We start from the raw sequence: 23952 nt of genomic DNA on the forward strand, positions 1-23952 counted from the left end.
GGAGCTTGTTCCTGAGATGTGTGTCAAGAAACTGTCTAGTCTGAGGAAGTGGTTCATTCCATATCAAGCTGCACCTCTGGCTCTGGTTTTTTTTCCCCATGCAAGAACATTATCTTGGCAGACAGCCTCACTTGGAATTTATCAGCCCCAGCATGAGTTTGTTTTCAAGATTTTGGCCATGTCGATATTTCAAACTACAGGGATCCTTCAAAAAGCTCCCTTTGTCTTGAAGGAGAAATCAGTGTGCTTTCAGTTTTTGTTCCATAGGAAACAATGATCCAAAATTCTTGGACAACTTACTTCTAGCTTGGGAACATCCTCTGCTTTATACTTTTACCTCTTTATGCTTCAGCAATAATACTGATTGCAAGAATTCCATGAAAAGATCAAATGGGACAAGGATGAAGGAAACTGATGGCACCTTCATGGGTATATCAGTATTCATATTTGGATATACTACCCCTGCTGCTAGAGCATCTAGTTTGCCTTTCAGTTCTTCCCGATCTGTTTTCATAGCATCAAATCAAATGCATCATCCAGGTCTGAGATTCCTGAATATCATGGCTTGCAATGTGGCATGTTGCAAAGTTCTGATTTGGAGTCCTCAAGCTGTTATGCAAATATTTCTGGAAAGTCATAAATCTTTGAGGAAAACCTATGCCATGAAATGGAAAAGGTTTTCAATTTGTGCTGCTGAACAAGACTGTGCACCTTCCACTGCTTCAGTGCCTTGTATTGTTCACCATCTCTAAATGACCAATTTACTGATGAGTTCAGTGTTGGTTCACTTTGTGGGTGTGTCTGTAATTTAACTTAAATTTGGGGGAGGCAAGATACTTGGTTTGGGATGGGCTGGTTATCTTACCTTGGGATGATTTGTCTGTGTTCAGATTAATATTAGCACATAGAATTTCAGAGAGACAATTTATAAGAGAATGATGATTAATATAATTGTACACCCAAGGATCATCCACATTTGTACATTTTTAGTGAAACAATTTCTGAAAGGACTTTTGCATGTTTTTCCACCCACTTGAGAAAAAATTCTCTCCTTGAAATTAAATTTGATGCTTACGTGATTTGGTATCACTGTGTGAGCTCTTTGGAAAATATTCTTCATATCACCTGCATTTAAAAAGAGCATTGCTACTATCTATAACATCAAGGAGGATTGGTGAGATCTAAACCCCGATGGCTGAATTCCCTTAAAATAAGGATAATGTGATACCATCCATTACCGGATCTTAACTAAATTTAAGGTCCACTCCAATCTTCTTTATTTACCCATACTTTTCTCTGAATCATATAACTTACCGGGGAGGTAAGGTTATATAGGCTAGATCAGTGTTTCTCAAAGTGTAGGGCATTCTCGTTTGGGGTGGTGTGAAGGACTAGCTGTGGTTGAGGGAAGTATGAAAGATGTATACATTAAACTGATTAAACCTTCAACAACACATGGCAGGGTTGTAAGATAGGCATGATTTATTTTATTTTCCTGAGGGGAGGCTCTGCTTTCAAAAGTTTGGGAATCACTGGGCTAGATGCTAGAGAGCTCTTAGCTATGGCCTAGGTAGGACTAAACCCTTTTGTTAGTCTTCCATATTATTTGTAGCATATGGAGTTAAATCCAGGGACAACCACTCACTGGCCAGAGATTGTTTCAGTGAATTAGAACCTGTACACAGATCTGCTGCGAGTTGCTAGGTGTCACAATATTTTGGGATTTAAAGTCACACTCCCTTGATCCAAAACCCTTTCCACAACATATCTCAGAAAATATCTCCTTTGTGGACACTTGAGGCTGCTATCTTGAGCTCAGTGCTTACATTTCTATAGCATTATTCTTGGCTTGTCAACTAGATGTGATGGTCAATTTAGAATAACAATGTTCAGTTTATTTTCTTTAGACCTATATCCTTAAAGGCTGTTTGACTTCTAGTTAATATCTCTTAAGCAGGGATCCTATACAGGCAGTTTTTGAAGGGAAATAATAGCTATTTGTCTGTAACTAGTTCTGTGAGATATCTGCCTATATAAGTCCACATACACTACTCATCTTCCCTACTTCTTCAGAGTCTTCATGTAGGGTTTTGAATAGGTGGAAGAAGGAATTTTGATGTGGCTGGGGAAAAAAGGAACTTGGACTATGGGTTTTTATGTAACTATATCCAAAGAGTCAGACCTGTGAGAGTGTGCAGTAGCACCAGTTGTCACTGCTTTTTAAGATGGCTTTGACTTTCTCCACTGACGTATATGTGCATACCACAAAAGTACCTTTTACAATGTACTGGCAGTCATCTCGATGAACTACAGTTGCAGGTTAAATGGATTTTTTTCAATTTTTTCATTCATGCTCCACAATCTAAAAATAATCACATTAATTTTCATATTAAATCTTCTGTTTAAAGACAGACCAAGTCAGTTCTGTGCTAGACTTTGCACGTCAATTTTCATTTGACTATTTTTATAGTTGGGCTATCAGTCCCGGAAAATGAAAATGCTGTATGATGGAAATGCTGACAAAGAATTACCTATACTGTAATTGCATGAATGGTGGACCCCTAAGAGATAGTGACTGTGCACTCTCTCCCCACTAAACTATTAATTTGAATCTCTAATTCTTTTCTTAATCCGCACACCCCATAATTCGCATGTCAAAACCCAGTGGTCTCATCCCATTTCTCAGCAATAGTTTAATAATAGAGGCAGTGCTATATTACTGGCTAATATTACTAAGACTTCATTACTTTTACAAATTAATCTACAGGTCATATGCTATGAGCTGTTACCATAACTGAATATGCTTATCAAATGAATGCATCATGTTTTTTCCTGATAAATATATGCCATATTTTAGACTTTAAGCTAGTCACTCATCTTGCAGCTTACAGAATCATTTTGTTTATATTCTAATGCTGCTTGTGATTCTGGTCTCTGCTTTACATTCAATATAAAAAGTTGTATTCTTTTCCCTAAAGTCTTTCTTCAGTATCTTATATGTTTTATTATATGTCCACAGAACAGGTTTGTTTACTCCAGATATGGCCTTTGAGGCTATAGTTAAAAAACAGATAGTGAAGCTGAAAGGGCCTTGCTTAAAAAGCGTGGATCTGGTGATGCAAGAGTTAATCAACACTGTCAAGAAATGCACTAAAAAGGTAACTTCTGAATGGGTTCATTAATAGTTGAAGTACGCTTGTCAGTCTAGTGTTATGGTAAATAATATAAAGGGCAAGAATCTTTGCCAGGTGGCTCTACTCAGAAAAATGATGTAATAGACGTGTGGGTCTACATTTGTCTCATAGTTCCTTTCTGATCCAGTTTATTCAGTTTACAAATAAAAAAGTGGTCTTTTATATAATTGCCAGTACTATAAAACTCATCTTGCGTTCTGATGCTCAAAATGGTTTGTTTCTGGATTCTGCATCATCCACCAGCATGGTTTCTGTTTTTTCTAAAAATAGGATCAGTCAAACAGTAGTCCCATTTTCACCTCTCTAGCCATACTGCCATCATCCGTATTGCACAGCTGTTACTGAAGGCATAATAGAAAGAGAATGTGATCTCCTAGGTGGCCCTGCAAATGAAACTTAATGAACATTTCTGTTGATGCATAAGACAGAAAAATCCAGAATCTGAAGTTGTCTTTGCGGCCCTGACAATAGGAAAAAGTAGTAATGTCTTGAATCTGCTTTCTTTAGTGACAAAAGAGATTCCAAATTTATTCAGGGAGCAGTTCTACTGAGTAAACATTTACATAGAAACTCTTCAGAGTAAAACCATACTTAAGTGTCCAAATCGTGGTGAAATACTCTCTTGAGCTGTTTCTCATGTATGCAAATCCATAATTTATCATCCCCAACTTTCAAGGGGCTACAAGGTAGAAATCTGAGAAGATCTAATCTTCCCTTGATTTGCCCACACTTACCCCACTGGGAGTATGCATGTGGGTGGAAGGGTGAACTAGCCTTAAGAGCTGCAGAACAAATGTAGGGAACAAATTTCATTATAAGAACTGTTGTGCAGTTGGCTTCCTTTAAGTGAACAGGGTGTGTGCTCATTAATTAAATCTTAATTTAAGGTTTTGATGAGTATAGTAAAATTATGAACAAGTTGACCTGTAAAAACTATCCCTAGTATTAGAATGCATGTTCTGGCCAGTGGTCTGCATACAGTATGTACCCAGGTTTGTTTATATATATATTTAAAAAAAAAAAAACAACCACCTTATTTTCCTATTGTGACTAAAACATTCAGGTTTTAGCATGGAAAACAATTCAATACAGAAATCAAGAATCAGTTGTATGTTCCTTGGTTATAGGGGGCAACATTTTCAAGTGTCAAAGTCTGATTTTCAAAAGTGGCTTAGCTTCCTAAGTGCCTTAATCACTTGAAAACTACCTGTGGTCAAAAATGGACTCCAGTGACCACTATTAACTGTGGCTGAAAATGGCTTAGGCCCCAGATAAGCATTTTGGCCCTTTGATAACAATCATAGAAAGCATGTCAGAGCCCGAGGGGCTGTGCTAGTCATCTGTCCTCACTTCTTAATCTTGAGAACATAGGAATTTTTGTATTGGATCAGACTGATGGTCCATCTGATCCAGTGAGTAGCTTGTCTTTGTCAGTACCAGATACTTCAAAGCTTCTTCCTAGTCCCTATAGTTGGTGGTTGATTTTTGTCTCTGAAACACTGTTGGGTTTATATTCCTTATAATTTGTTACCCTATCTAATATAACTCATACACATCTAATCCTCTTTTGAATCCTAAACTCTTGACATCGATCTCCTGTGGTAGAACAATTATGTGTTTAAATGTTTCCTTTTAATCAGTTTTAAATTTGTTACCTCTTTCATTTCATGTCCTCTTCTTCTGTATAATGAGAAGAGGGTATATGGGAACTCTGTTTATTTTCTATATCATTCACTGTATTCTATACCTTTGCTATGCCATCTTTTATTAGTCCCCTCATTAAACTATACACACCTTTTAAAAATAAATTTTATTGGCTTAGAGAGAGCCGTAATCTTTTAAATTTCCCCTCATAAGGAAGTCTTTCTTATGCTCCTAATCATTTTCAGTACCCTTCTCTAGATCCTTTCTATTTCTGCTAGATCCCTTTCTGAGATGGTGTGAACAGAACATAGGATTCAAGGTAAGGGCATGTTATCAATTTATTTAACGGCAATATTATAGTTTCACTATTCTCTGTTCCTTTCTTAATACAAACTAACTTCCTGTTTTCTTTATTGATCTCCATTGCACATTAATCTGGTGTCTTCATTGTGCTATCCTCAATGACGCCTACATCTTCTTCCTAAGCAGTTATGTTTTAGATCCAGCCAAGTGTATAGGCTGTAAAGTGTTCCTTCCCATGTATATCACCTTGCATTTTTTTCCCTATCAATTTGATCTACAATAACACTGCCCAGTCATCTAGGTTGGCTAGGACTTTCTGTAGTTCCTGATTTTCTTTGGTCCTGACTAACATAAATCATGTAATTTGCAAATGTTGCTATTTCACTGATTACTTTCTTGTCCAGATCATTTTAAACACTGCCAGTCCTAGTACAGATTCTTCGGGCACTCCAGAATTAATATTCTTCTTTGATGAAAGCTGACAGTTTATTCCCTCTATTTGTTTTGTCTCTTAATCAGTTTATAATACTGAAGTAAAGAACTGTCATTATTTTATGTCCCTTAACAGGCTAAGGGATTTTATAAAAGGCTTTTTCAAACATGCAAATAAATAATTTTCTCTCCTTTTATCTGCTTTCTTATTGTCACTCTCAAAGACCAATAGTTTTTCCTTTACAAAAACATGCTGTTTTGTCCCTACCACATCCTATTTCTATTCATGTTTTATACTGTTATCTCTCTGATTTCAACCAATTTGCCTGGTTAAGGCATGCTGATCTGTAACTTTCACAAGCTTGTCTTTTTAAGAGAAAGACATAATGTTGCTTACCTTCTGGTCCTCTAGCATAGCAGTTGATTTTTAATAATAGATTACATTTTCTTAGTAGCTTAGCTACTTTATTCTTATGTACCTTCAGATTTTTGTATACCGTATGATCCTGGGAACTTGTTGCCATTTAATTTCATATTCTTCCAGCACCTCTCTTTTGACATGTCAGTCTCTGATAGTGTTCATTTTCACCTGAAAAGGGTAAGTCCAGCATAAGTATTTCCTCACACCCTCTGTGCTGCAGACTGATGCACAAAAATGGATGAGCAAAATTTTTAGACGCAACTTAGGCACCTGAGAAGCCTAATTACCATTATCTTTTAATGAAACTTCAGCTCCTAAGTGCCTACCTCAGTTTTGAAAAATTTGAAAAGCTTTATCCATTCACTTTTTCTGCGGTGTCCTTTTCCGCCTTGATTTTTCTTTATTCTCCAGTAGTCTCCCACTGACTGTTGTAGACTTCTGCTTCTGAAATACATAATTTCCTTTTGTTTTATTTTTCTGTCTTTGACTAGCTATTTTAGGTGCCCTTCATTGCCATTTTACAATCTGTCTGCCACAATTTGTTCTTTTCATTAGGCTTTGATGAGTTTGGATTCCCAGTTCTGGAAGGATACCTTTTTGGCTTCACATTTCTGTCTTGTACCTTGCTATTCTCCCATCTAGTCTGAGTGAAATGTAAGGGTCCCCTTCTGACAAAAGATTATTCCTACTGTAGGCTCTTCAGTACTACATCAGTTGTTAACAGAATGTGATTCTTTAGGTCTGTACACTTAACTGTAGCCATAGATGGATATATAGTTAAAGGGTACTTAGTATGATCAGTTAATTAATATCTTGGTGTTGGCAGATGTTCTATTGTAAACTATGAGAAAATTGCACTAGCTTTAGTATCAAGAATTCTAGACTGGTTGACACAATGGGATTATTAGGAAAGGAAACTGCAGCAGGTGATATAATGAGTTGCATTTAATTTTAGCTATTGTTTATGGGCACGGCTGGAAAAACTGTCCTGAGTAAGCAGAATTAATTGCCTTTTTAGTAATCAGAATAGCTTTAAAATGTTTGTGGAACCCTGGCACAGAGTAGAGTTGCAGATGGTGTTCAAATACTCCAAGGGAATCAAAAGATAGAATACACTGAACCAAACAAACTACTCAGAAGCAGGTTCTGCATTGTAGGGCACTAACCGTAACTCTTTCCCTTATTATAAGCACAGGAAGAGGACAAAATGATGATGTCCAGAGTCATTTCTGATCAGTTCTTCTGTCAGTCTCTTCATTTGGAAAAAAGCTTGTAGAGTCTAGGAAATATTGTGCGGGTTGTTATGGACTTTTGATGGTGTCTTCTCAACTGTTTATGAATGAAGTACTAAAATATGAATCTGAAGTAGTAAGTCTCTATTAAGATTAATGTAATGTCTTTGTTTGTGATTTCCTTCATCCTCACCATCAGTGAAGAATAGGAATGGAATTTGCTTTTGTTCCTAGAGTTATTCTTCTACTGTACTTCTTAAAACCAACAAAAATCCCTTAGTTCAGTGTACTCATTTCATTCAGGTCAGAGATTCAGCTGGTGATAATGTGGAGCTGCCTTATCAGGGTACAGTATCTTAGTCTTGTCATCTGAAGAATTGTTTCTTTGGTTTTGTAGAATGGCACAGATTTCCTTATCCATTAAATGTGAGGGCTGACACAATTATTGAATTTGTGGAACGGGAGGCCCTCTCAAAACAATGCTGATATCTGTAGCTGTCTGTAGCTGTCTATCCACTGGGGAGACAAAGTGGGTGAGGTAATGTCTTTTATTGGACCAACTTCTTGTTGGTGACAGAGACAAGTTTTCACATTACAGTGAGCTCTTCAGCTCAAAAGCTTGTCTCTTTCACTAACAAGAAGTTGGTCCAATAAAAGATATGCCCTCACCTACATTGTCTCCTAATATCTTGGAACCAACATGGCTACAACAGCTCTGCAAATATCCATTCTTTGATCAGACAGGGAAGGAAATACAGGAGATGTGGGCTCATGTTCACTCACCGAATCATAGAAGATTAGGGTTGGAATGGACCTCAGGAGGTCATCTCGTCCAACCCCCTGCACAAAGCAGGACCCACCCCAACTAAATCATCTCAGCCAGGGCTTTGTCAAGCCACATCTTAAAAACCTGTAAGGATGGAGATTCCACCACCTCCCCCATTTCAGTGTTTCACCACCCTCCCAGTGAAAATGTTTTTCCTAATATCCAACCTAGACATCCCCCACTGCAACTTGAGACCATTGCTTTAATTCTGTCATCTATTACCACCGAGAACAGCCTAGTACCATCCTCCCTGGAAACCCCCTTTCCTGTAGTTAAAGGCTGCTATCAAATCCCCCCTCATTCTTCTCCATTCTTTTTAAGCGAAAGATGGCATCACAAGTATCTTAGTCCGAGGAGTGCTGCTTAGTATTACTCCCATTCTCGTAATATGTCAAAACGAATTGACAAAAAATTGATGTAGAGCGTTAGTGGTGCCAGTTACTGCACCTTAGTTATTGAAATAATTACAGAACAAGGCCTGAATGCTCTCTCTCACCTCCCATAGGATGACAAGGCAGAATCAAGATTTTTGGGGAGTATGAAAATTGTCAAGCTGGGGCAAACGTGGCTGCTTGTGAAGCCTTAATAAGATTTGTTTTTATACCCATGCTCAACTCAGAGCATCAGGATTCCAAAAGCAGGTTAACAAAAAGTTCTTGGGTGGAATTTTCAAAAGTGCCCAAGTGATTTAAGAGTACAAATCCCATTGGAAACTAATGGGACATGCTCCTAAATCACCTAAACACATCTGAAAAAATCACACCTCTTGTGCTTACAAGGAGCTGAAGGAAATATTTTCTTAAGGAGGAGGGATTTGAGATTTCTTTGACAAAAGCTGAAGAAGAGCACCGTCTTACTTAAATCCAGTGGGACAATTTTTCAGTTTTTCACTCCTCTCAAGGTTCAGAGGAAATCCCACTTGGGAAAACATCCGCTCAAGTAAACCAATAAAACTGGCTACATTTTTTGAGGCTATGATTTGCAGTGCATGGTCTATGAGTATGCCCTTGAGACTCTCAGCAGCTGCCACATGGTGGAGTCTTGTAGGAATCTGAAACTTTGGAATAATTTACAGCACCTCATACGAAAGCCATGTAATCAAAAAATAGAGAGATTATTCAGATGCAGGAGAAAGGGGAGAAATGAGGCCTCCTATTCCCACCTGGATGGAAGGAGCAATCTGGCAAGGAGACGTGCACTTGTGTGTTGTTCGGTTTCTTTTGCATAAGCACACGTGTAGCTTAATGGGAACATTGGTCTGCCTTCTTTCTAATCTTCTGTTGAATTATGATAAGTAAATGAAGGGCAAAATCTTTATCTCTTAATTTGTAAAACAGATCACGACTCTTGTTCCTGTTCATGTGCATGCATTTCTCTGTTGCGAGAGTATCTCTAAACTGAGATTTGCCCATGTGTGGATCTGTGAGAGAAGTTTTGTCCCAAATGATGAAAATGTTACCACCAATTCTATGTAATGAATTCACACTAAGAGGTACTTTTTGGACATCTTAATAAGTGTCTTTGCCCCTTGCAGTTCCTGATGTCCAGCTTTGCCATGCCACAACTGGCCTGTTCCAAGTCTGCTGTAACAACCCAGCATGCACCATATTGGTGACACTGCACCCATTATGGAGCTCTGCTGGAGTCTTTCTATAGGGGTCAGCCACGTGATTTAAAAAAAAAATATACTTACCCATTCTAGGAACTTTTAATTTAATGACCCTGAGAGATAAAATAATTCAGCTTAGAAAATTCTTCTCAGTTGAGGGCAAGTCACTAATTTCCCCATACAATGTTGTCTTCCTCCATCTACAGGTGGTTGACTCGATTATGTGCCTTGGTCTGAAAAGCTGTGACAGTAACACAATGCTGTAATTATATGTAAATATATATGGCCTTTTCAATTCTCTATAATTGAATCCCTTCCTTACCAGACTCCCCTTAGGGCAGTTCCAGAGGAATTTTGTGGTGGATGCATTGCATATGCTTGGGAGATACAGCAGTGTTAAGATTGCCTGCTTTTGTGGTGTGAACCTCCTCCTTCAAGCACTGCTTGGATAGATCCATACTTCTGGGTAGCACGTGCCCCATTGGCATCCAAGTTTGAATCTTCTAGAGACCTGGTGGATCTGAATGTTTGGAGCCAGAATATAAAGAAATGGTGGCCCTGATTCCTGTCAATTCTTCACTGGTCATTGCAGCCTTAATCTTGGAAATCCTGGGACCTTTTTCCTTTCCTGCAGTTTCACTGGTTTAATTTAGGTTCTTAATAGTTAATAGCTAGCCTGGATAATTACAATATTTTAGCTTTAAAAATTGCTTTTTTTTTGACAGTTATAACAGTTGTCTAGCTAGTGTTAGGATCTGCACTGGTGATTTTTGTCAAGTGCCATCTGGTTCCTTGGGTCTGGTAAATCTGTTTAATCAGTTTAGTTCTGATGGACTTGACTCTGGGGGCGCTTAAATGGATGTGCTCCTTTTGAATAAATTCTTTTTAGCTCAAAATATTTATTTTCTTCTGTCTCTAAGTGAAGGACACTTTCCAAAGGATTTTCTATTTGTGTGGCCTTTACTACTTAAGCTTGCACAGCGTGAGAGATCTGCCTAACATAGCTTTTATTAGAGGAAGCCTTTTAGGCTTTCCTCCTCACCCAAAGAGCTAGCTCTTGTTTTAGATTAGGGTCAGCCAAGTTCATGTGCAAATGCAATGGCTCTGGTGTCCATAGCACTAAAAGAATACATGAATGTAACCATTCACCCATTCGTGGATCAGACAGTGAAGAAAATGTGTGCTCATTCTTATGTTTGTTTCAACTAAAAGATGATATAACAGCACACAAGAACCTGACTCCAGAAATGCAAGGGTGTTTTATCAGTTCTTTCATATCTCTTGTCACAGAACCAGAGTCAAGTTCTTCATCACCATCTGAAGTCTTTGGTGGCCTAGAGATTGTGGCAAATAGTTGTGGCCGATTGTTTGTAAGAAGTTAAACACATCATTTTGGAAAGTCATATATAATAGTGACTTAACCAGGGGGAAAATATTTCACTATGAACTTCCAGTAAGATTACTATTCTATTGTTCCCTTCATTTTGGCCCATTTGGCCCATTTGGAAAAGATAGATGTGTAATCAAACTGATGATGATGGAGTCTTCTGTCAAGTTCGGTGGATGAGCTACAGTCACTTATTGTGGATCCTGAGCTGATACCAATGACCATTTCTGACCTACAGTCCTGTCCACAACTGCTACAGGTGAAAATAATTGTAGATGAACATGTGCTGCTTTTAGCTTGACATCTTGCACGTCTCTCCTTGGTTGCAGCAGTCCATGAGATCTCAAAGTCTTCCAGTCCAAGGTAGCAGAGCTGTAATGTTACCATGGTTTGCCCCAAAACAAGTTCCAATCTCTAATTCTCCATGGAAGACAGTCTTCAGTATTGTACTGTCAGACATATGGGCCACATGACCGCACCATCTCAGCTGTGCTCTCGCTATAAAAGCTTCAATGCCTACATAAATGATAAATATTGGTTATCACTTACACACTCAGGATTAGCCTGGAGTACAGTCAGTCTACTTTGTAGCCATATCTGCATACTGTCCTCCACGCCAATGATCTTTTAATACCTGCACATCCTATTGTTAAAAAATCCTTGAAGGGACTGGTTCATATCTTCCCACCTACTTAGGAGTCATCACCATCTTGGCACTAGCGAGAATTGATGGAATTGTTATTTCAGTCTTTGAGAGAATGTTCCCAACTATCTACCTGTCTCTTAAAACTGCATTACTTGTTGTTATGACATTAGCCAGAAGATTAATTGAGATCCAAGCCCTGATGGCTCAGGGAATCATGTGTCCACTACCCAAATTACAGACTAAGGTGATATGAGCTTCACCTAAATCAGTCTGTGTGTCCAGTGTGTTTCTGTAAAACTCTCAGCTTGCCCAAGGGAGGTGGGGCTTGAACAAATTAGATATTAAAATTGGCCATGAGCTGCTGTTTTGGTAGCATTTAAACCCATGCAAACCTCTGATTTCATGCTGTATGGAGATAGGCAATCTCTGGGAGAAGACTAATTGATATAGATTTGTATGAAGACTCATTGAGACCTTGCTGCTATGTCAATATGTGATTGATTTAGGATATGATCAACCAGTTTTAAGGCATTTTCTGCAACATGCCAGGTGGAATTCCTCTATTTCAGAGGCTTAAAGATGCTCCCTGGAGCTCTAGTCATGCATTTCATAGAATCATAGAATATTAGAGTTGGAAGGGACCTCAGGAGGTCATCTAGTCCAATCCCCTGCTCGAAGCAGGACTAACCTCAGCTAAATCATCCATCATTTATTTGGAATTTTCAGACAGATCAGGTACTCAGTTTGGGAGAGCAGCCCTGCGCTCTTTCTGCAGCATAGTTTGCCCCAGCCATCCTCAGTGGAGGCTTGCTACTGCTAGTTAAGTTTCCAAGAATGGGGAGCGATACAGCCAATACTGAAAGAAGAAAAAAAAAAGTTCCTTAGCAGTATGTCGTTCTTGAAAGCCATGTATAGATCCACTCTTTCCAGCTTCCTTTCTTACATTTTAGGAGAGCTTCAACCTAGATTTGGATTAAGTAAACAGGAGTTGATGGTTTCAGGCTGCAGGTCCCTGTATGCTCTCATTCCAAACATTCAGTTCTGCAAAGGAGCATGCACTTAAAATGTCTGCTACTTTCTTGAGCTTTCCGTGAAGCAGGTACGCGTGCAAGTTCCAAGAGTTTGGATCTATGCATGTTGTCTAAAACCACCCTACTGGTGGCACCCTATGCTTCATACCCTATGCAATAGAACCTCAAAGATACGAACACCAGAGTTGCAAACTGATCGGTCAACTGAACACCATGTGAAACTGGAAGTAAGCAATCAGGCAGCAGAGGAGACGGGGCGGGGGGAAGCAAATACCTGTACTGCATCTTAAAGGTCAGCATGCAGAACAGAAGAAGCCTGGGGTTTGCGCTGTTTCCTATAAGCCAAGGGTTCTGTTTCACCACCCCTCCCCCCGCCACCCCACTCCACCGGGAAGGGGAAGCTGTTTTCACCACAACCCCAGTCAATCCAAAGCCTGAGAAAGAAGCTGCCACAGGGAGCTACTGAGCTGCTGCTGTTGCAGCCAAAATCTGGCCTGGAGCTGGAGTGGAGGAGCTGTGCTCTGGAGAAGTTTTAAAGGGCCACAGCTTTTGCACCGATGCGGCCCAAGACTTGCCCATGGCTGCACTCCTGGATCCTGCCAGCACCTCTGGGAGTGAAAGAGTCAGGGGAGGGAGGGGCACTGGCAGCTGGCTGGCACCAACCCCCTGCCACATGCTGCCTCTGGAGCCTGGTGAGCAGTGCACAGAGCAGAGCGATCCCTGGGGAGAGGCTGCTGAGGGCTGTTGCTTGTAGTTCCAAGGATGCAGGGCAGGCCCTCCAAGTTCAACCCAAAGGCAAGAAACAGGAATAGGGCAGTGAGCTGCTTGCAAACCAGACAGTGCTGCCCGGTGCCACCTGTCCAGAGATCTCTCCCAGCCTCAACTGGAAACCACTGACTGCAGGGGACTGTCTCATAATGTTTTGTTCAGAGTTACGGATGTTTCAGAGTTACAAACAACCTTCATCCTGAGATGTTCGTATCTTTGAGGTTCTACTGTGCTTCATAGGATCTTGTGAACTTTTAGTACTAGTGTTTACAAAACTTCCTTCTTTCTGGGACTATTGTAGCTTCTCCATTTGTACCCTTTTAACATCACTCGGTAAGTTTAAATTTCTCCCCATTTTGCCTTACAGCTGGCGACCTACCCGAGACTATGTGAGGAAACTGAAAAGATTGTTGCTGGCCACATTCGAGACAGAGAAGAGAAGACCAAGGAACAGGTGAGGATAAGCATGAAATCTGGATGGTCGGGAACTGAGAGTGGAGAATTTACTTGGACTGTTTTTGAAAAGCCTTAACCATAGTAAACTGCTTTTGTTTCAAGTGTAACATGCTGAGAAGGATTTTTTGTTGCACACTGAGACATTATTAGATGTTGGAAATGTGGGGAGTGGTGAGGTTCTAGAGAAGGAAGGAAAGGAGACTAGCGCTGCTGGAAAGGCTTCTAATTTAGTCTGCCAGTCGCAGATGGGAGCAGAAAATGTAGATCTTTTGGTGGCGTAGAACTGGAGTAACAGCTCCTATTCTAATCCCCCTTTGCAGACAGGGCATGGCAAAGGAAGAGGGACAATTCCTTGCAGCCATAATAGCCCGCTGGGGCTACTGCCAGTCAACCTAATTTATAACAACCCTGTGCTGGAGCCTTGAGAAGCTGCAGGCCCTATTGAGCTTGAGAGTGCTGCATGATATCCTGTTCCCTTCTTCTCAGTCAATAGTATAGATGTTTACTCCAAATCTTAAACACACAAGTTATTGCTCTTGTGCCTGAGGGGAGCTTTAAATCAGCAGTCAGGTTTGCCAAACTTTGGAAGAAAAAGACACAGGTAACTTGGAATCACTGCTCCCATTTTTTTTTGTTTTTTTTCCTTTCTCTCGTGTGCACATTACGTAGCAATTTCCCAGAGATGAGCACAAAATATCAGATTCCTACATATATGAATGAAGAGAGCATCTAACTTCTTCTTTTTGTTCAAGTTGTACGTAAATCTGAGATTAAGGCATGGACAGTGTTAAAATAGGTGACTGTCATACACGCATGTCACAGTTTACACAAGCTGTTAACAATTACTGTATTAAAACCTGTCAGAGTAGCAGGGAGACGTTCAGAAGGCCCAAGTCAGAGCCACTCATTGTCCATTGGCTTTCAGTGGAAGTTGGGTCCACTCTGCCCTTTGTGCTTTTTGAAAAAATCTCCCCCTTCAGGAATAAAAATAAAATATCTTTGTGGTTCTGGGAGCTCTGCAACAACAATTGTACTAATTTTTGATGAAATGAAAGGGGTTTAAAAAGAATATTGGACTTCATGAGAGAAATCAGTTACACAAGAAAGGGAGCAAAATTGTATAGTCTAGTGGTATAGGACTTGGTGAAGAGGACTTTGATGTCAAGACATAATAAGACATCCAGTAGTTAAGGCTTTTACTCAGAAGTAACTATTTTTTCCATAGTGGTTTTTGTTAGATACAGAGAGGCTTGTATCCAAGTTGGAAGGTCAGGTTCCATTATTTTATCAAATTAAAACTCTAATTTAATTTTCTTTTTTTATAGTTTAGGCCTATGCCTCAAAGTATTCTTACCCACCGCATTCTGGCGGTGAAATAGTTGCTGAAAAGTTGCTGAATAGTTGTTGCCCTGAAGCATAGACTTGGAACGTGAAGTGGTTTAGATAACTACACAGTTTTACACGCTCTGGGTATGTCTACACTGCAGTTAAACACCTATGGCTGGCCTGTGCCAGCCACATGTGTTGAATTGCATTGCAGACTTACCCCTGCGGTCAGCATATGAGGCTTTTGCTAGGGGAGGGGAGCCATGCAAAATACCATTCCCCTTCCTTGCATGGTTGAGCAAGGACCTTCATTGTAGCAGTCCCTGTATTCCCGAGAGCAAGGGATAGCTCATTCCTGCTGACGAGCCAGTGTCTGAAAAGATGGCAGGAGGAAATCAGGGTCATGGCCCCTCTGCACTGTCCTGTTATTTCATCCCTCAGCCCACCCCTGTTGTCTATTTCGTTCACCTGTTTTATCCTCTCCAACACCTTAACTATAAGTTCACTGGGCAGGGACTTATGTGCTTGTACTGTGTCTAACACCATAGAGTCCTAATTCTTCACAGAGGTTCCTGACTATGTAGTAACAGTAGCAACAGAAGACCAAGCCTAACCTGCAAAATATAGTGCTAGAATCTGTGCTATGTATTAAACTCCCCTTTGGCTAGATATGGTTAGTCTTCATTAAATGTGCAGAAGCTGCTGATGAGGCAACTGTAAGAAAATTGAGGGAGATGGTTGACTGACAGTTCCATTGTAGTCTAGTTTACTAAATAAGCTAAGAAACAGATAGGGGATTTAGTAGGTAGTACTGCTTTTGTCCTGAATGATTATAAAAGACAGTATTCAATAATGCAGCAAACTCAGATTTTCTTTTTCTGTTTTTCTTCCTGGTAGGTACGGCTGTTAATTGATATCCAGGTATCTTACATCAATACCAACCATGAAGACTTCATTGGCTTTGCAAAGTATGTATACGGAGACTTTATTATACAGATATGCTGTTAATTTCCCCTTATTGCTGATTTTAAGGAAAAAAAATAGCCTGAAACATTTTGAATGGTGGAGATGCCTATTGCTGACCTTGAGACATGCAAATAGATTGTAGTACAGTTCACTGCTGGGGTGCCTTCTTGTGGCTTACCTGGGGATTAGCTCTCGACCAGTCTGACGCCCCATTGATGCCTTCAGTTGCTCACCCTCTGGTCTCTCTCTCTCTCTCTCTCTCTCTCTCTCTCTGGACTCGGCTTACTTCTTCTTTGTGACTTGGGGTGCTCCCTCTTCATGGCTTGGTCCTCTGGCCAGGACACTATAGTTCTTCATCTGCAGTGTCAAAGTCCCACTGGACGAACCATCTCAGGCAGTCTTCCAATGCCCTGTCCCAACTGTGCTGCTTCCTCAGTGGCTGGTCGGGGAACCCAGGCCCACCCATTGCTCCAGGTTCCAGCTCAGGGACTCTGTCATCAGCAGCCAAGGTCTGCACAGCCACAACCCTTGCTGCTCTTTCCCTGAGCTTCTTCCTACCTTTCTTTCCTATCTTCTGCCCCCAGTGGGTTACCAATAGATCTTCCTTTGCTCCTTGTCGCTATTTCACCCTTTCTCGGGTTCTTGCCAGAGTGTGTATTCTCAGGATCCCAGGGCTTACTTCTCCAGGAATCCTCCTTGTCTCTTGCCAGCTCCCCTCCTCTCTAGGGAGTGACTGAAGCATTCCTCCCTGTAGCCCCCTCTTGGTCTTTACTTCCTGGTTTTATATGAGCTCATCCTGCCCCTGTCTTGCTGGGTTTCATCATCAGTTAGCACTCACCAACTCTGACTCTCTTCCAGGGGCGCAGCCTGTCACAAGGTTAATTGGCCCTTTTTTCCTACTCAGGCCTTGTAATACCTGACAGTGGCCCCTGCTGTAGGTCTAGATTGGATTCTCCTGTTTTGTCCCAACCCTGAATCCAGGGGTCACTGGAAATGCATCTCCTGACCTGGAACTGCATCTCTCACCTCTTATAGAACCATAGAAATGTAAGGCTGGAAGGAACTTTGAGAGGTTCTCAAGTCCAGCCAATCTCTTGACCTGGAACTGTGTGTCTTTGGAGACAGCTTATGATACATGGATGCTTTTGATGTAGCCATTACTGGTGGCCTTGGTGCACAGTGGCCAACACAGATTTTGGCAGCATTGATTCAGTCCTCACTGCAGTGCCTGCTTAGGATGACAGTAGCACTGCTGAGGATGAGCAGGACTGCTGTTTGGATACAGAGGATAATAGTAGCAGAAGCCAAGAATTTATCTCCTAAGGAAGAGGAGAAAAATGATTCTCTCCAGTATGGCTGACCTTTTTTCCCCACTTAACTGAAAACATTGCTAAGATTTCTCTGTTTGATGTGCAGACAATTTAGGAAAATCCCAAATCTGTTATTCTTAGGTGTCTGGAATTGGCCTCATTCATAGATGAGGTGGCAAGTGCCTCTTCCATCCTAGATTAGACCAGTTGGTGAGGTTTAGCAGCAGCTTCATACCACCCTGGATGTCTCAACAATGGTTCCTAGAACATGGTAGGGATATCATCAGCTTATTTCTCCCTCCTTCTCCAAAAAGTTATGGTGGTGGAGGCAGCTGCAATTATGTTGACGCCGTATCTATACTCCAGATGCTAGTATGCCCTTGGACACAGATTTTATTCAGTGGTGATATTGTCAGCTCATGTTGGAAACAACAGGATGTGTTCTGTATGGGAAAATACCAATGCAAGCTATGGAAGAAGGTTCACACTGTGTACACCTTGCCTCCAAGCATGTGGTGCAAAGAGTTTATAAGAAACTGACATGTGAGGGAGTGGACAAAGACAGGTTGTGGGTATCCTTCAGTGATGCAACAATGTGGACAGCTTTCTGTGCCTCTGATGCTTGCATATGCATGGTTGCATTTGGGGTTGGTCCTGCTTTGAGCAGGAGGCTGGACTAAATGACCTCCTGAGGTCCCTGCCAACCCTCATCTTCTATGAGTCTATGATTTATTGGGCCTTCGTGGAATGGGTTCACCAAAAGTTTCAGGACCATGACAAACTTTGAGGGTGGGGGAAAATGGATGACGGTTTTATGAAAGCTGAGGTAAGTAAATGTGTCCTTCATTCTCTCAGCTGTGTTATTCTCCCCTCCTCCTCCTCATCTTCCTCCTCCTTTTTATCTTGAAGGGAAATCATCTGCCAAGAAACCACCACATACATATGCTCTGGATTCTGCAGTTCCCAGTGCACACAAAGTCAGTTCACTCTGCCTTCCTTCTGAAAGAAATTTAAGATTTCTGAGTTCTGGAGTGACTAGCCAATCTGTCTTGTACTCCCTTACCATTAGAGGGAGACTAGGGTCCATTTATCACGTAATGCCCATCTTGGGCACATTGGTCTCAGAATTACAAATTTCTCCCTTCCAGAATGTGCTATAATTCAGTATCCTGAAGAGAAATTGCAGTAAGTCTAATCCTTTCTGACAAAAGGATGCCATTGAGCCTGTGCTAATGGTCAAAAGAAGGGGAGGATTTGAGTCTGTCCTGGATGTTAGAGACTTCCATTGTTCACTAGTTCAGGAAAAATTCAAAATTCAGTTTTTGAGAACAATTGTACCTCTCCTAGCGGAAAGGGATTGCTATGAGCTATATTTAGTGGTAGTGCCTGTGCATTTACACTGGTACTTTTTTGTGTGTCTTTTCTTTTTCTGGATATTTGGTTAGCAACCTGGAAGGGATGTAAGAAGCAGTCTCTCTCTCTCTTAATATGCTGGTGCCACTAGGGTTTAAGGTAAACTAGTTAATGTTCAAGTCTGTTCCCAGAAACCAACTGGAGTGTACAAGAGCCTTACTTGATTCAGTTCTTGCTCTCGAATAGGGTCCAGGACATAATAGAAAGGATTTTCAGAGCCAGCAGGATTAGCAACAACCATGTTGCAAAAGAATGGCTTGAGAGCTACAATGGTTATATGGCAGTGAAGTCTTGATTTCAATTTTTTTCCATTTCAAAACCGAGTGACCAGGTATATTTTTGCTTAGGTTGGGGAAGCTCATCTGGAGGGTAACCTCTTCTAATTAGCATCCTTGGTCTTCAGGAATGGCAGCTGCACATAAATGCTCTGGAGATGAGGATAGTCCTCAATGTTCTGAAGACCTTTAGTTAAAGTTTATCACAGAAGTAGCAGAATCTTGTCTCTTGTGTTTGGAAGCCCTGAAGATGCAGGACTGGGCAGTGTTTAACAGAACATGTCTGGTAGCAATGTATGTGATAGGAATGAAAACGTGGATTGCAGATAGATCATGTCAATTAGTAGTGGACACACATGAGTGCAGCCTTAGATAAGATCCAGTCTTTCAGGTTACACAATATATTCCTGGAGCCAGGGTGCCGGTCTCCTTCCTCAAGTTTTTATTTTTTTTGGGTTGTGCCTGTATTTCCCCTACTGACTGCTGTATTTTGGGGGTATATTGCCTATCCATATATTAAGCAAAGGAAATGGTTGTTTACTGTTCAGGCTATGTTCACCCAGCTTATTGTAGTCTTGTATTTTTTGTATAAACATTGATGGAGCTTTTTTGTGTCAAAGAGTAAGGAATCCATCCATCTGGATATCTTTATAGAAGGGAGCATTACTAATGTTTAATTGTTACCCTTGGAAGAGGTATGTTTTAATGGAATACTACTCATCCACCCTTTTCTCCACAAAGATATGAAGGTTTTGAACCTCTGCTTCTCTTTTCTCTTTCGTTGCTTACCATTAAAGGGATATTTTTGCCTCCCACTGGAAAGAAATAGATTGTTGGATCATTGGGAGAATCCTAAGTACCTGACCTGGGGTGGCTCAAAGTGCAGAGCTCTGAGTTGTGGGAGTAGCGTCAAAAGCCATTCCCTGGTGTGCATAGACCTCAAAATGACAGTCTGCTTATTTTATGATAACTGTAATTGTCAGTAAGTATCTCTACTGGCAGAAACTAGTAAGGAGACAAGAAGTGTCTTAATAATAGAAGCCTGGCTTCTTAATATTGCGTTCAGCAGAAGAGAGTGAGTAAATAATATTAGTATTTACATTTTTTTAACCATTCTTAATATATAGTACAATAGAAATTCTACAGTCTCAACTATATTAACATTTAGTATTACAAGAAAAACATTTATATTGGAACAGATTGAGAACTTTGTCAAAATAATTTTTTGACAGAGAAAATGCAGTTTTTGCAAAATCTAAACTTTCCAGACTGATTTTTCCCATGATGCACCATGGTCCCCCTCTGACTGAGCTTCATGGTCAGTCATGAGAATGATATGACTGTGGTACATCATAGGCGATGTAGTTTGGCCGGGGTAACTGGCCCATAGGGAAGAATGAGAGCGGTAGGGCAATATAGTACCTTACGCAGATGCAGTTTAATGTCTGATTAATTTCAAATGAAACAATTTTGGTTTGGGAATATCAAAACACCGTTTTTTTTTTTCAGTTAATATCAAAATGAAACACTTCAGAATCAAAATCTTTTGGAAACTTTCTGTGAAAAATTTTGGTGTTTTGGCTTATTGTCCTAATCTGGGAGGAAAACAAAGGGTGAAATATTGGAATTTCCTGCAGGGTAGAAATTCTGATTTACTCAACTCTAATCCATATCTATCTGATCTCTCCAAACACAGCCATACATATTGATTTCTTCAGTGAACAATATATTTTTAATCTAGGTAAATAAAAAGCCAATCACTGTGCTTTAAGAGAGTGGCTGTTGGAATTATTAATATTTCACATTATTAATATGGGAAACCACCAGACACTAATTTAACTATAAATTCCTTTATTAAGTCCAAATGCCAAATGGTATTTTATACAATTGCTTGAAACATGCTTAACAGATTAAAAATAAGCAGTCACTACACCCAAACAGTAACAAAACATTTATAAGCATTTGATCAAGATACTTACAAACAGTGCCTAGATCCATATGTGGTCAGGCAATGAACCCTTTAAGAGTTTGCTTTTTGTACCCTTTAACAAACAGGGGATGTCATTGCTAATTACTGCCTTGAACTAAACCCCCATTTGAGACAATTCACCTTTATTTCCAGTCTTTATCCAGAGAAGATTTCCAACCTCCTTTCTTCCCAAGGCCTCCTTGTCTCTTCCCTTCCTTCTTGCTGGCCAACAGAACAGTGGGAAGGTTTGTGCTTGTTTCAAAGACAGGTTTTCTTTGTGGTGTTTCTGCAGCTCTTTATTTTATTTGTTACTTATTGAACCATACATCCTGCCCACACTTCAAGTAATAAGTGATGCTACTTATCATTCTCACGGCCTTCTTTTACTTGCTGATTGGGGCTTTTCCCTTACTAGCCACAAACTATAAAGCAGACATTATTTTCTTAACCAAATTTAAGATAACTTTAATTCTTTTAATTTCATAACAATCCCTGTAGTGGCTCTTTTTAAAAAAAATGTGTTGTTTTCCTATTTAATTATCTTTTATAAGCAGGTAGAAAAGTTTCATATAAAAGTGAAGATGAAATGATATTTCCGAATGCAAGCTTATGTGGGTGCTATTGAGACAGTAACTCAGGACCTATTTGTCTGGGAGGGGTTAACTTTATATTGTGTGTGTTGAGTATTAACCATAATTTATGATTGATGAATACAATAAAGGAGGCCCTGTGACTAGCCAAACCTCAGCACGTCTCCAGATATTGGGGTTATCGACTAGCGGCCCCATTCTACAAATATGCATGTGAGTAAAGTTACTCATGTGAGTAGGCCCACTGAAAACAAGTCGACTGTTAACTTGAGTAAAGTGTTTGCAGGATCAGAGCATAGGGGCTCAACTCTTCAGCCAATCTGTGGAAAGGCAGTTCTGCATCAAGCAGCTGCAGGCCGTTTATCTGGGATCCAACAGATATTGCCCGGAATTAACTTACTCATGTCTATTCTCTTTTCTACTTTCAGAACAGTGATTGTGGCAGGTCTGCAAAATATGCTAATGTTTGTTGAAATAGTACAAACTAGTTTAATAGTGATGCCTCCAAACACAACTTGCTGTCACCAAATGGCTACGGTAGTGGTTTAGGAACCTAAGCGTGCTTGGACTTTTTCTTCCTTTCCTCCTCTCCCCTCCCTTTTTCCAGTAATGTGGGTACTGTTTGGTCTTGCTACTGGTGTATCATGTAATATATAAGCCTTTAGAATTAAGAATTAAAATTCGCAGCTATCGTGGCTTGTGTATTTTTGAGTGGAGTGTTTTTCATTTCAGTAATGGGATTAGCAAAATTCAGAAACTGAGCACAACATTTTACTGCATTGCTGTAAGATTCCAGCTTTTTAACCACCTTTTGTGATGGTTTCATTCCTCACTTTTATATTTACATCCTCAAAGTGCATATAAAAATTAGAATAATATCCAAAACAAACTGGAAAGCCATACCTTTAGAGAGCCTACAGGATGGCAGGGTTTGCTGCACTGCTCTAACTAAAGTGACTCATTTTTTCTTGCCTCTTTAATATTTATATAGCCTAAGATTTCCCTTGTGCACGGATGAGCCATAACTTTTTATGTCTTTAGTAACCTCAACAGACATGTAAATCAATACAGAGTCTTATTTACTATGGTAGTGCAATGTTCATTACAGAGGAGGCGATTAATAAGAATCTGTTTGTGCTTATCTGTTTTCTGTTAACGGAAGTTCACATGAACTGAGTTTGCTTGTGAATTTGAGAATGAATTGTGTTTCTTTTGTACTAAGCTAGCCTCAGACTCTGGGCTCATAAATTTTGATATTTTATTGTTTCCAAAGCATGTTGCTCAAGGACTCATTTAGTCTTTAAATGTCTTCAGTGTAATTTTTTTCTTTGCTTTTCTTAGTGCCCAACAACGAAGCAGTCAGGTTAACAAAAGTGCAGTTGGAAATCAGGTAGGTATCTGATAAGAGAATGGATAATGACATGTACAAGTGAACGTCAGCTGTTGATTTTATGGGCTGTATTTTATTTTTTGCTATACATTTATAAGTTACCAATTTTGCTTGATACATAATATAAAAATGCATCTTTTAGTCTTGCTTTACTTAAATTATCAGAACCAGCTGACATTTTCATTAGGGTTGTCAGCTATAACTTTTAATAATTTTGCTGCTATTTAGATTACTATTCAGTGTCTCCTGCTCCATGCCCTTTAGTACCCAGAGTTTCTTCCTTTGTTGTCCCTAAATATTTGGTTTTCATTAACCTCAAACTTGTGAATGAGTTCAAAGACCAATACCGTGGTGAGTACTTGTTTTATACATGCTTTCAGTTGTATAGCAGTTTACTAGTTCACACATGTGCACAGCTTGATAACACAGTGAAGGAATGGGTCAGTAGTCAAAAGTGGACTTGTCTACCTCTGCTGAAAGTTTTCAGTTGATTTCATAAAAATGCTGATTACATGCCATAGTCTCACTTTGAAGAAACAAAGCCTTCAATCTCAGACTAATAGCACTCTTGCTGAGATGGCATTATCTAAATTACTTGGCTGTTTCTTTTTATTATGTGTAGTACAGGCTTGCAAGATGCTGAACACTGTGGAGAGATGCTGTCACACTCAACTCCCACTGATTCCATTGCAAGTTAAGGGTGGTCAGCATGTTGCAGGATCAATCTCTATTTTCTTTTGAAGTTAAAATACTAAGGATGATTG

At 40.0% G+C, this 23952-nt stretch overlaps 1 protein-coding gene across 1 annotated transcript in view; it reads left to right on the forward strand.

Moving 5' to 3' along the window:
- The window catches only part of DNM3 (dynamin 3), a 234943-nt gene that overhangs the window by 18625 nt on the left and 192366 nt on the right, over positions 1-23952 (forward strand). Inside the window, exons 7-10 of the mRNA XM_067532436.1 lie at positions 3020-3158; positions 13861-13947; positions 16173-16243; positions 23140-23188. Coding sequence (XP_067388537.1) covers positions 3020-3158; positions 13861-13947; positions 16173-16243; positions 23140-23188 — 346 coding nt within the window. The remainder of the gene's footprint in view (positions 1-3019; positions 3159-13860; positions 13948-16172; positions 16244-23139; positions 23189-23952) is intronic.

Source organism: Emydura macquarii, unplaced genomic scaffold (assembly GCF_026122565.2).
Source record: "Emydura macquarii macquarii isolate MOO-44397 ecotype Brisbane River unplaced genomic scaffold, CSIRO-AGI_Emac_v2 contig_3287, whole genome shotgun sequence".
In the NCBI taxonomy this organism is placed as follows: Eukaryota; Metazoa; Chordata; order Testudines; family Chelidae; genus Emydura; species Emydura macquarii.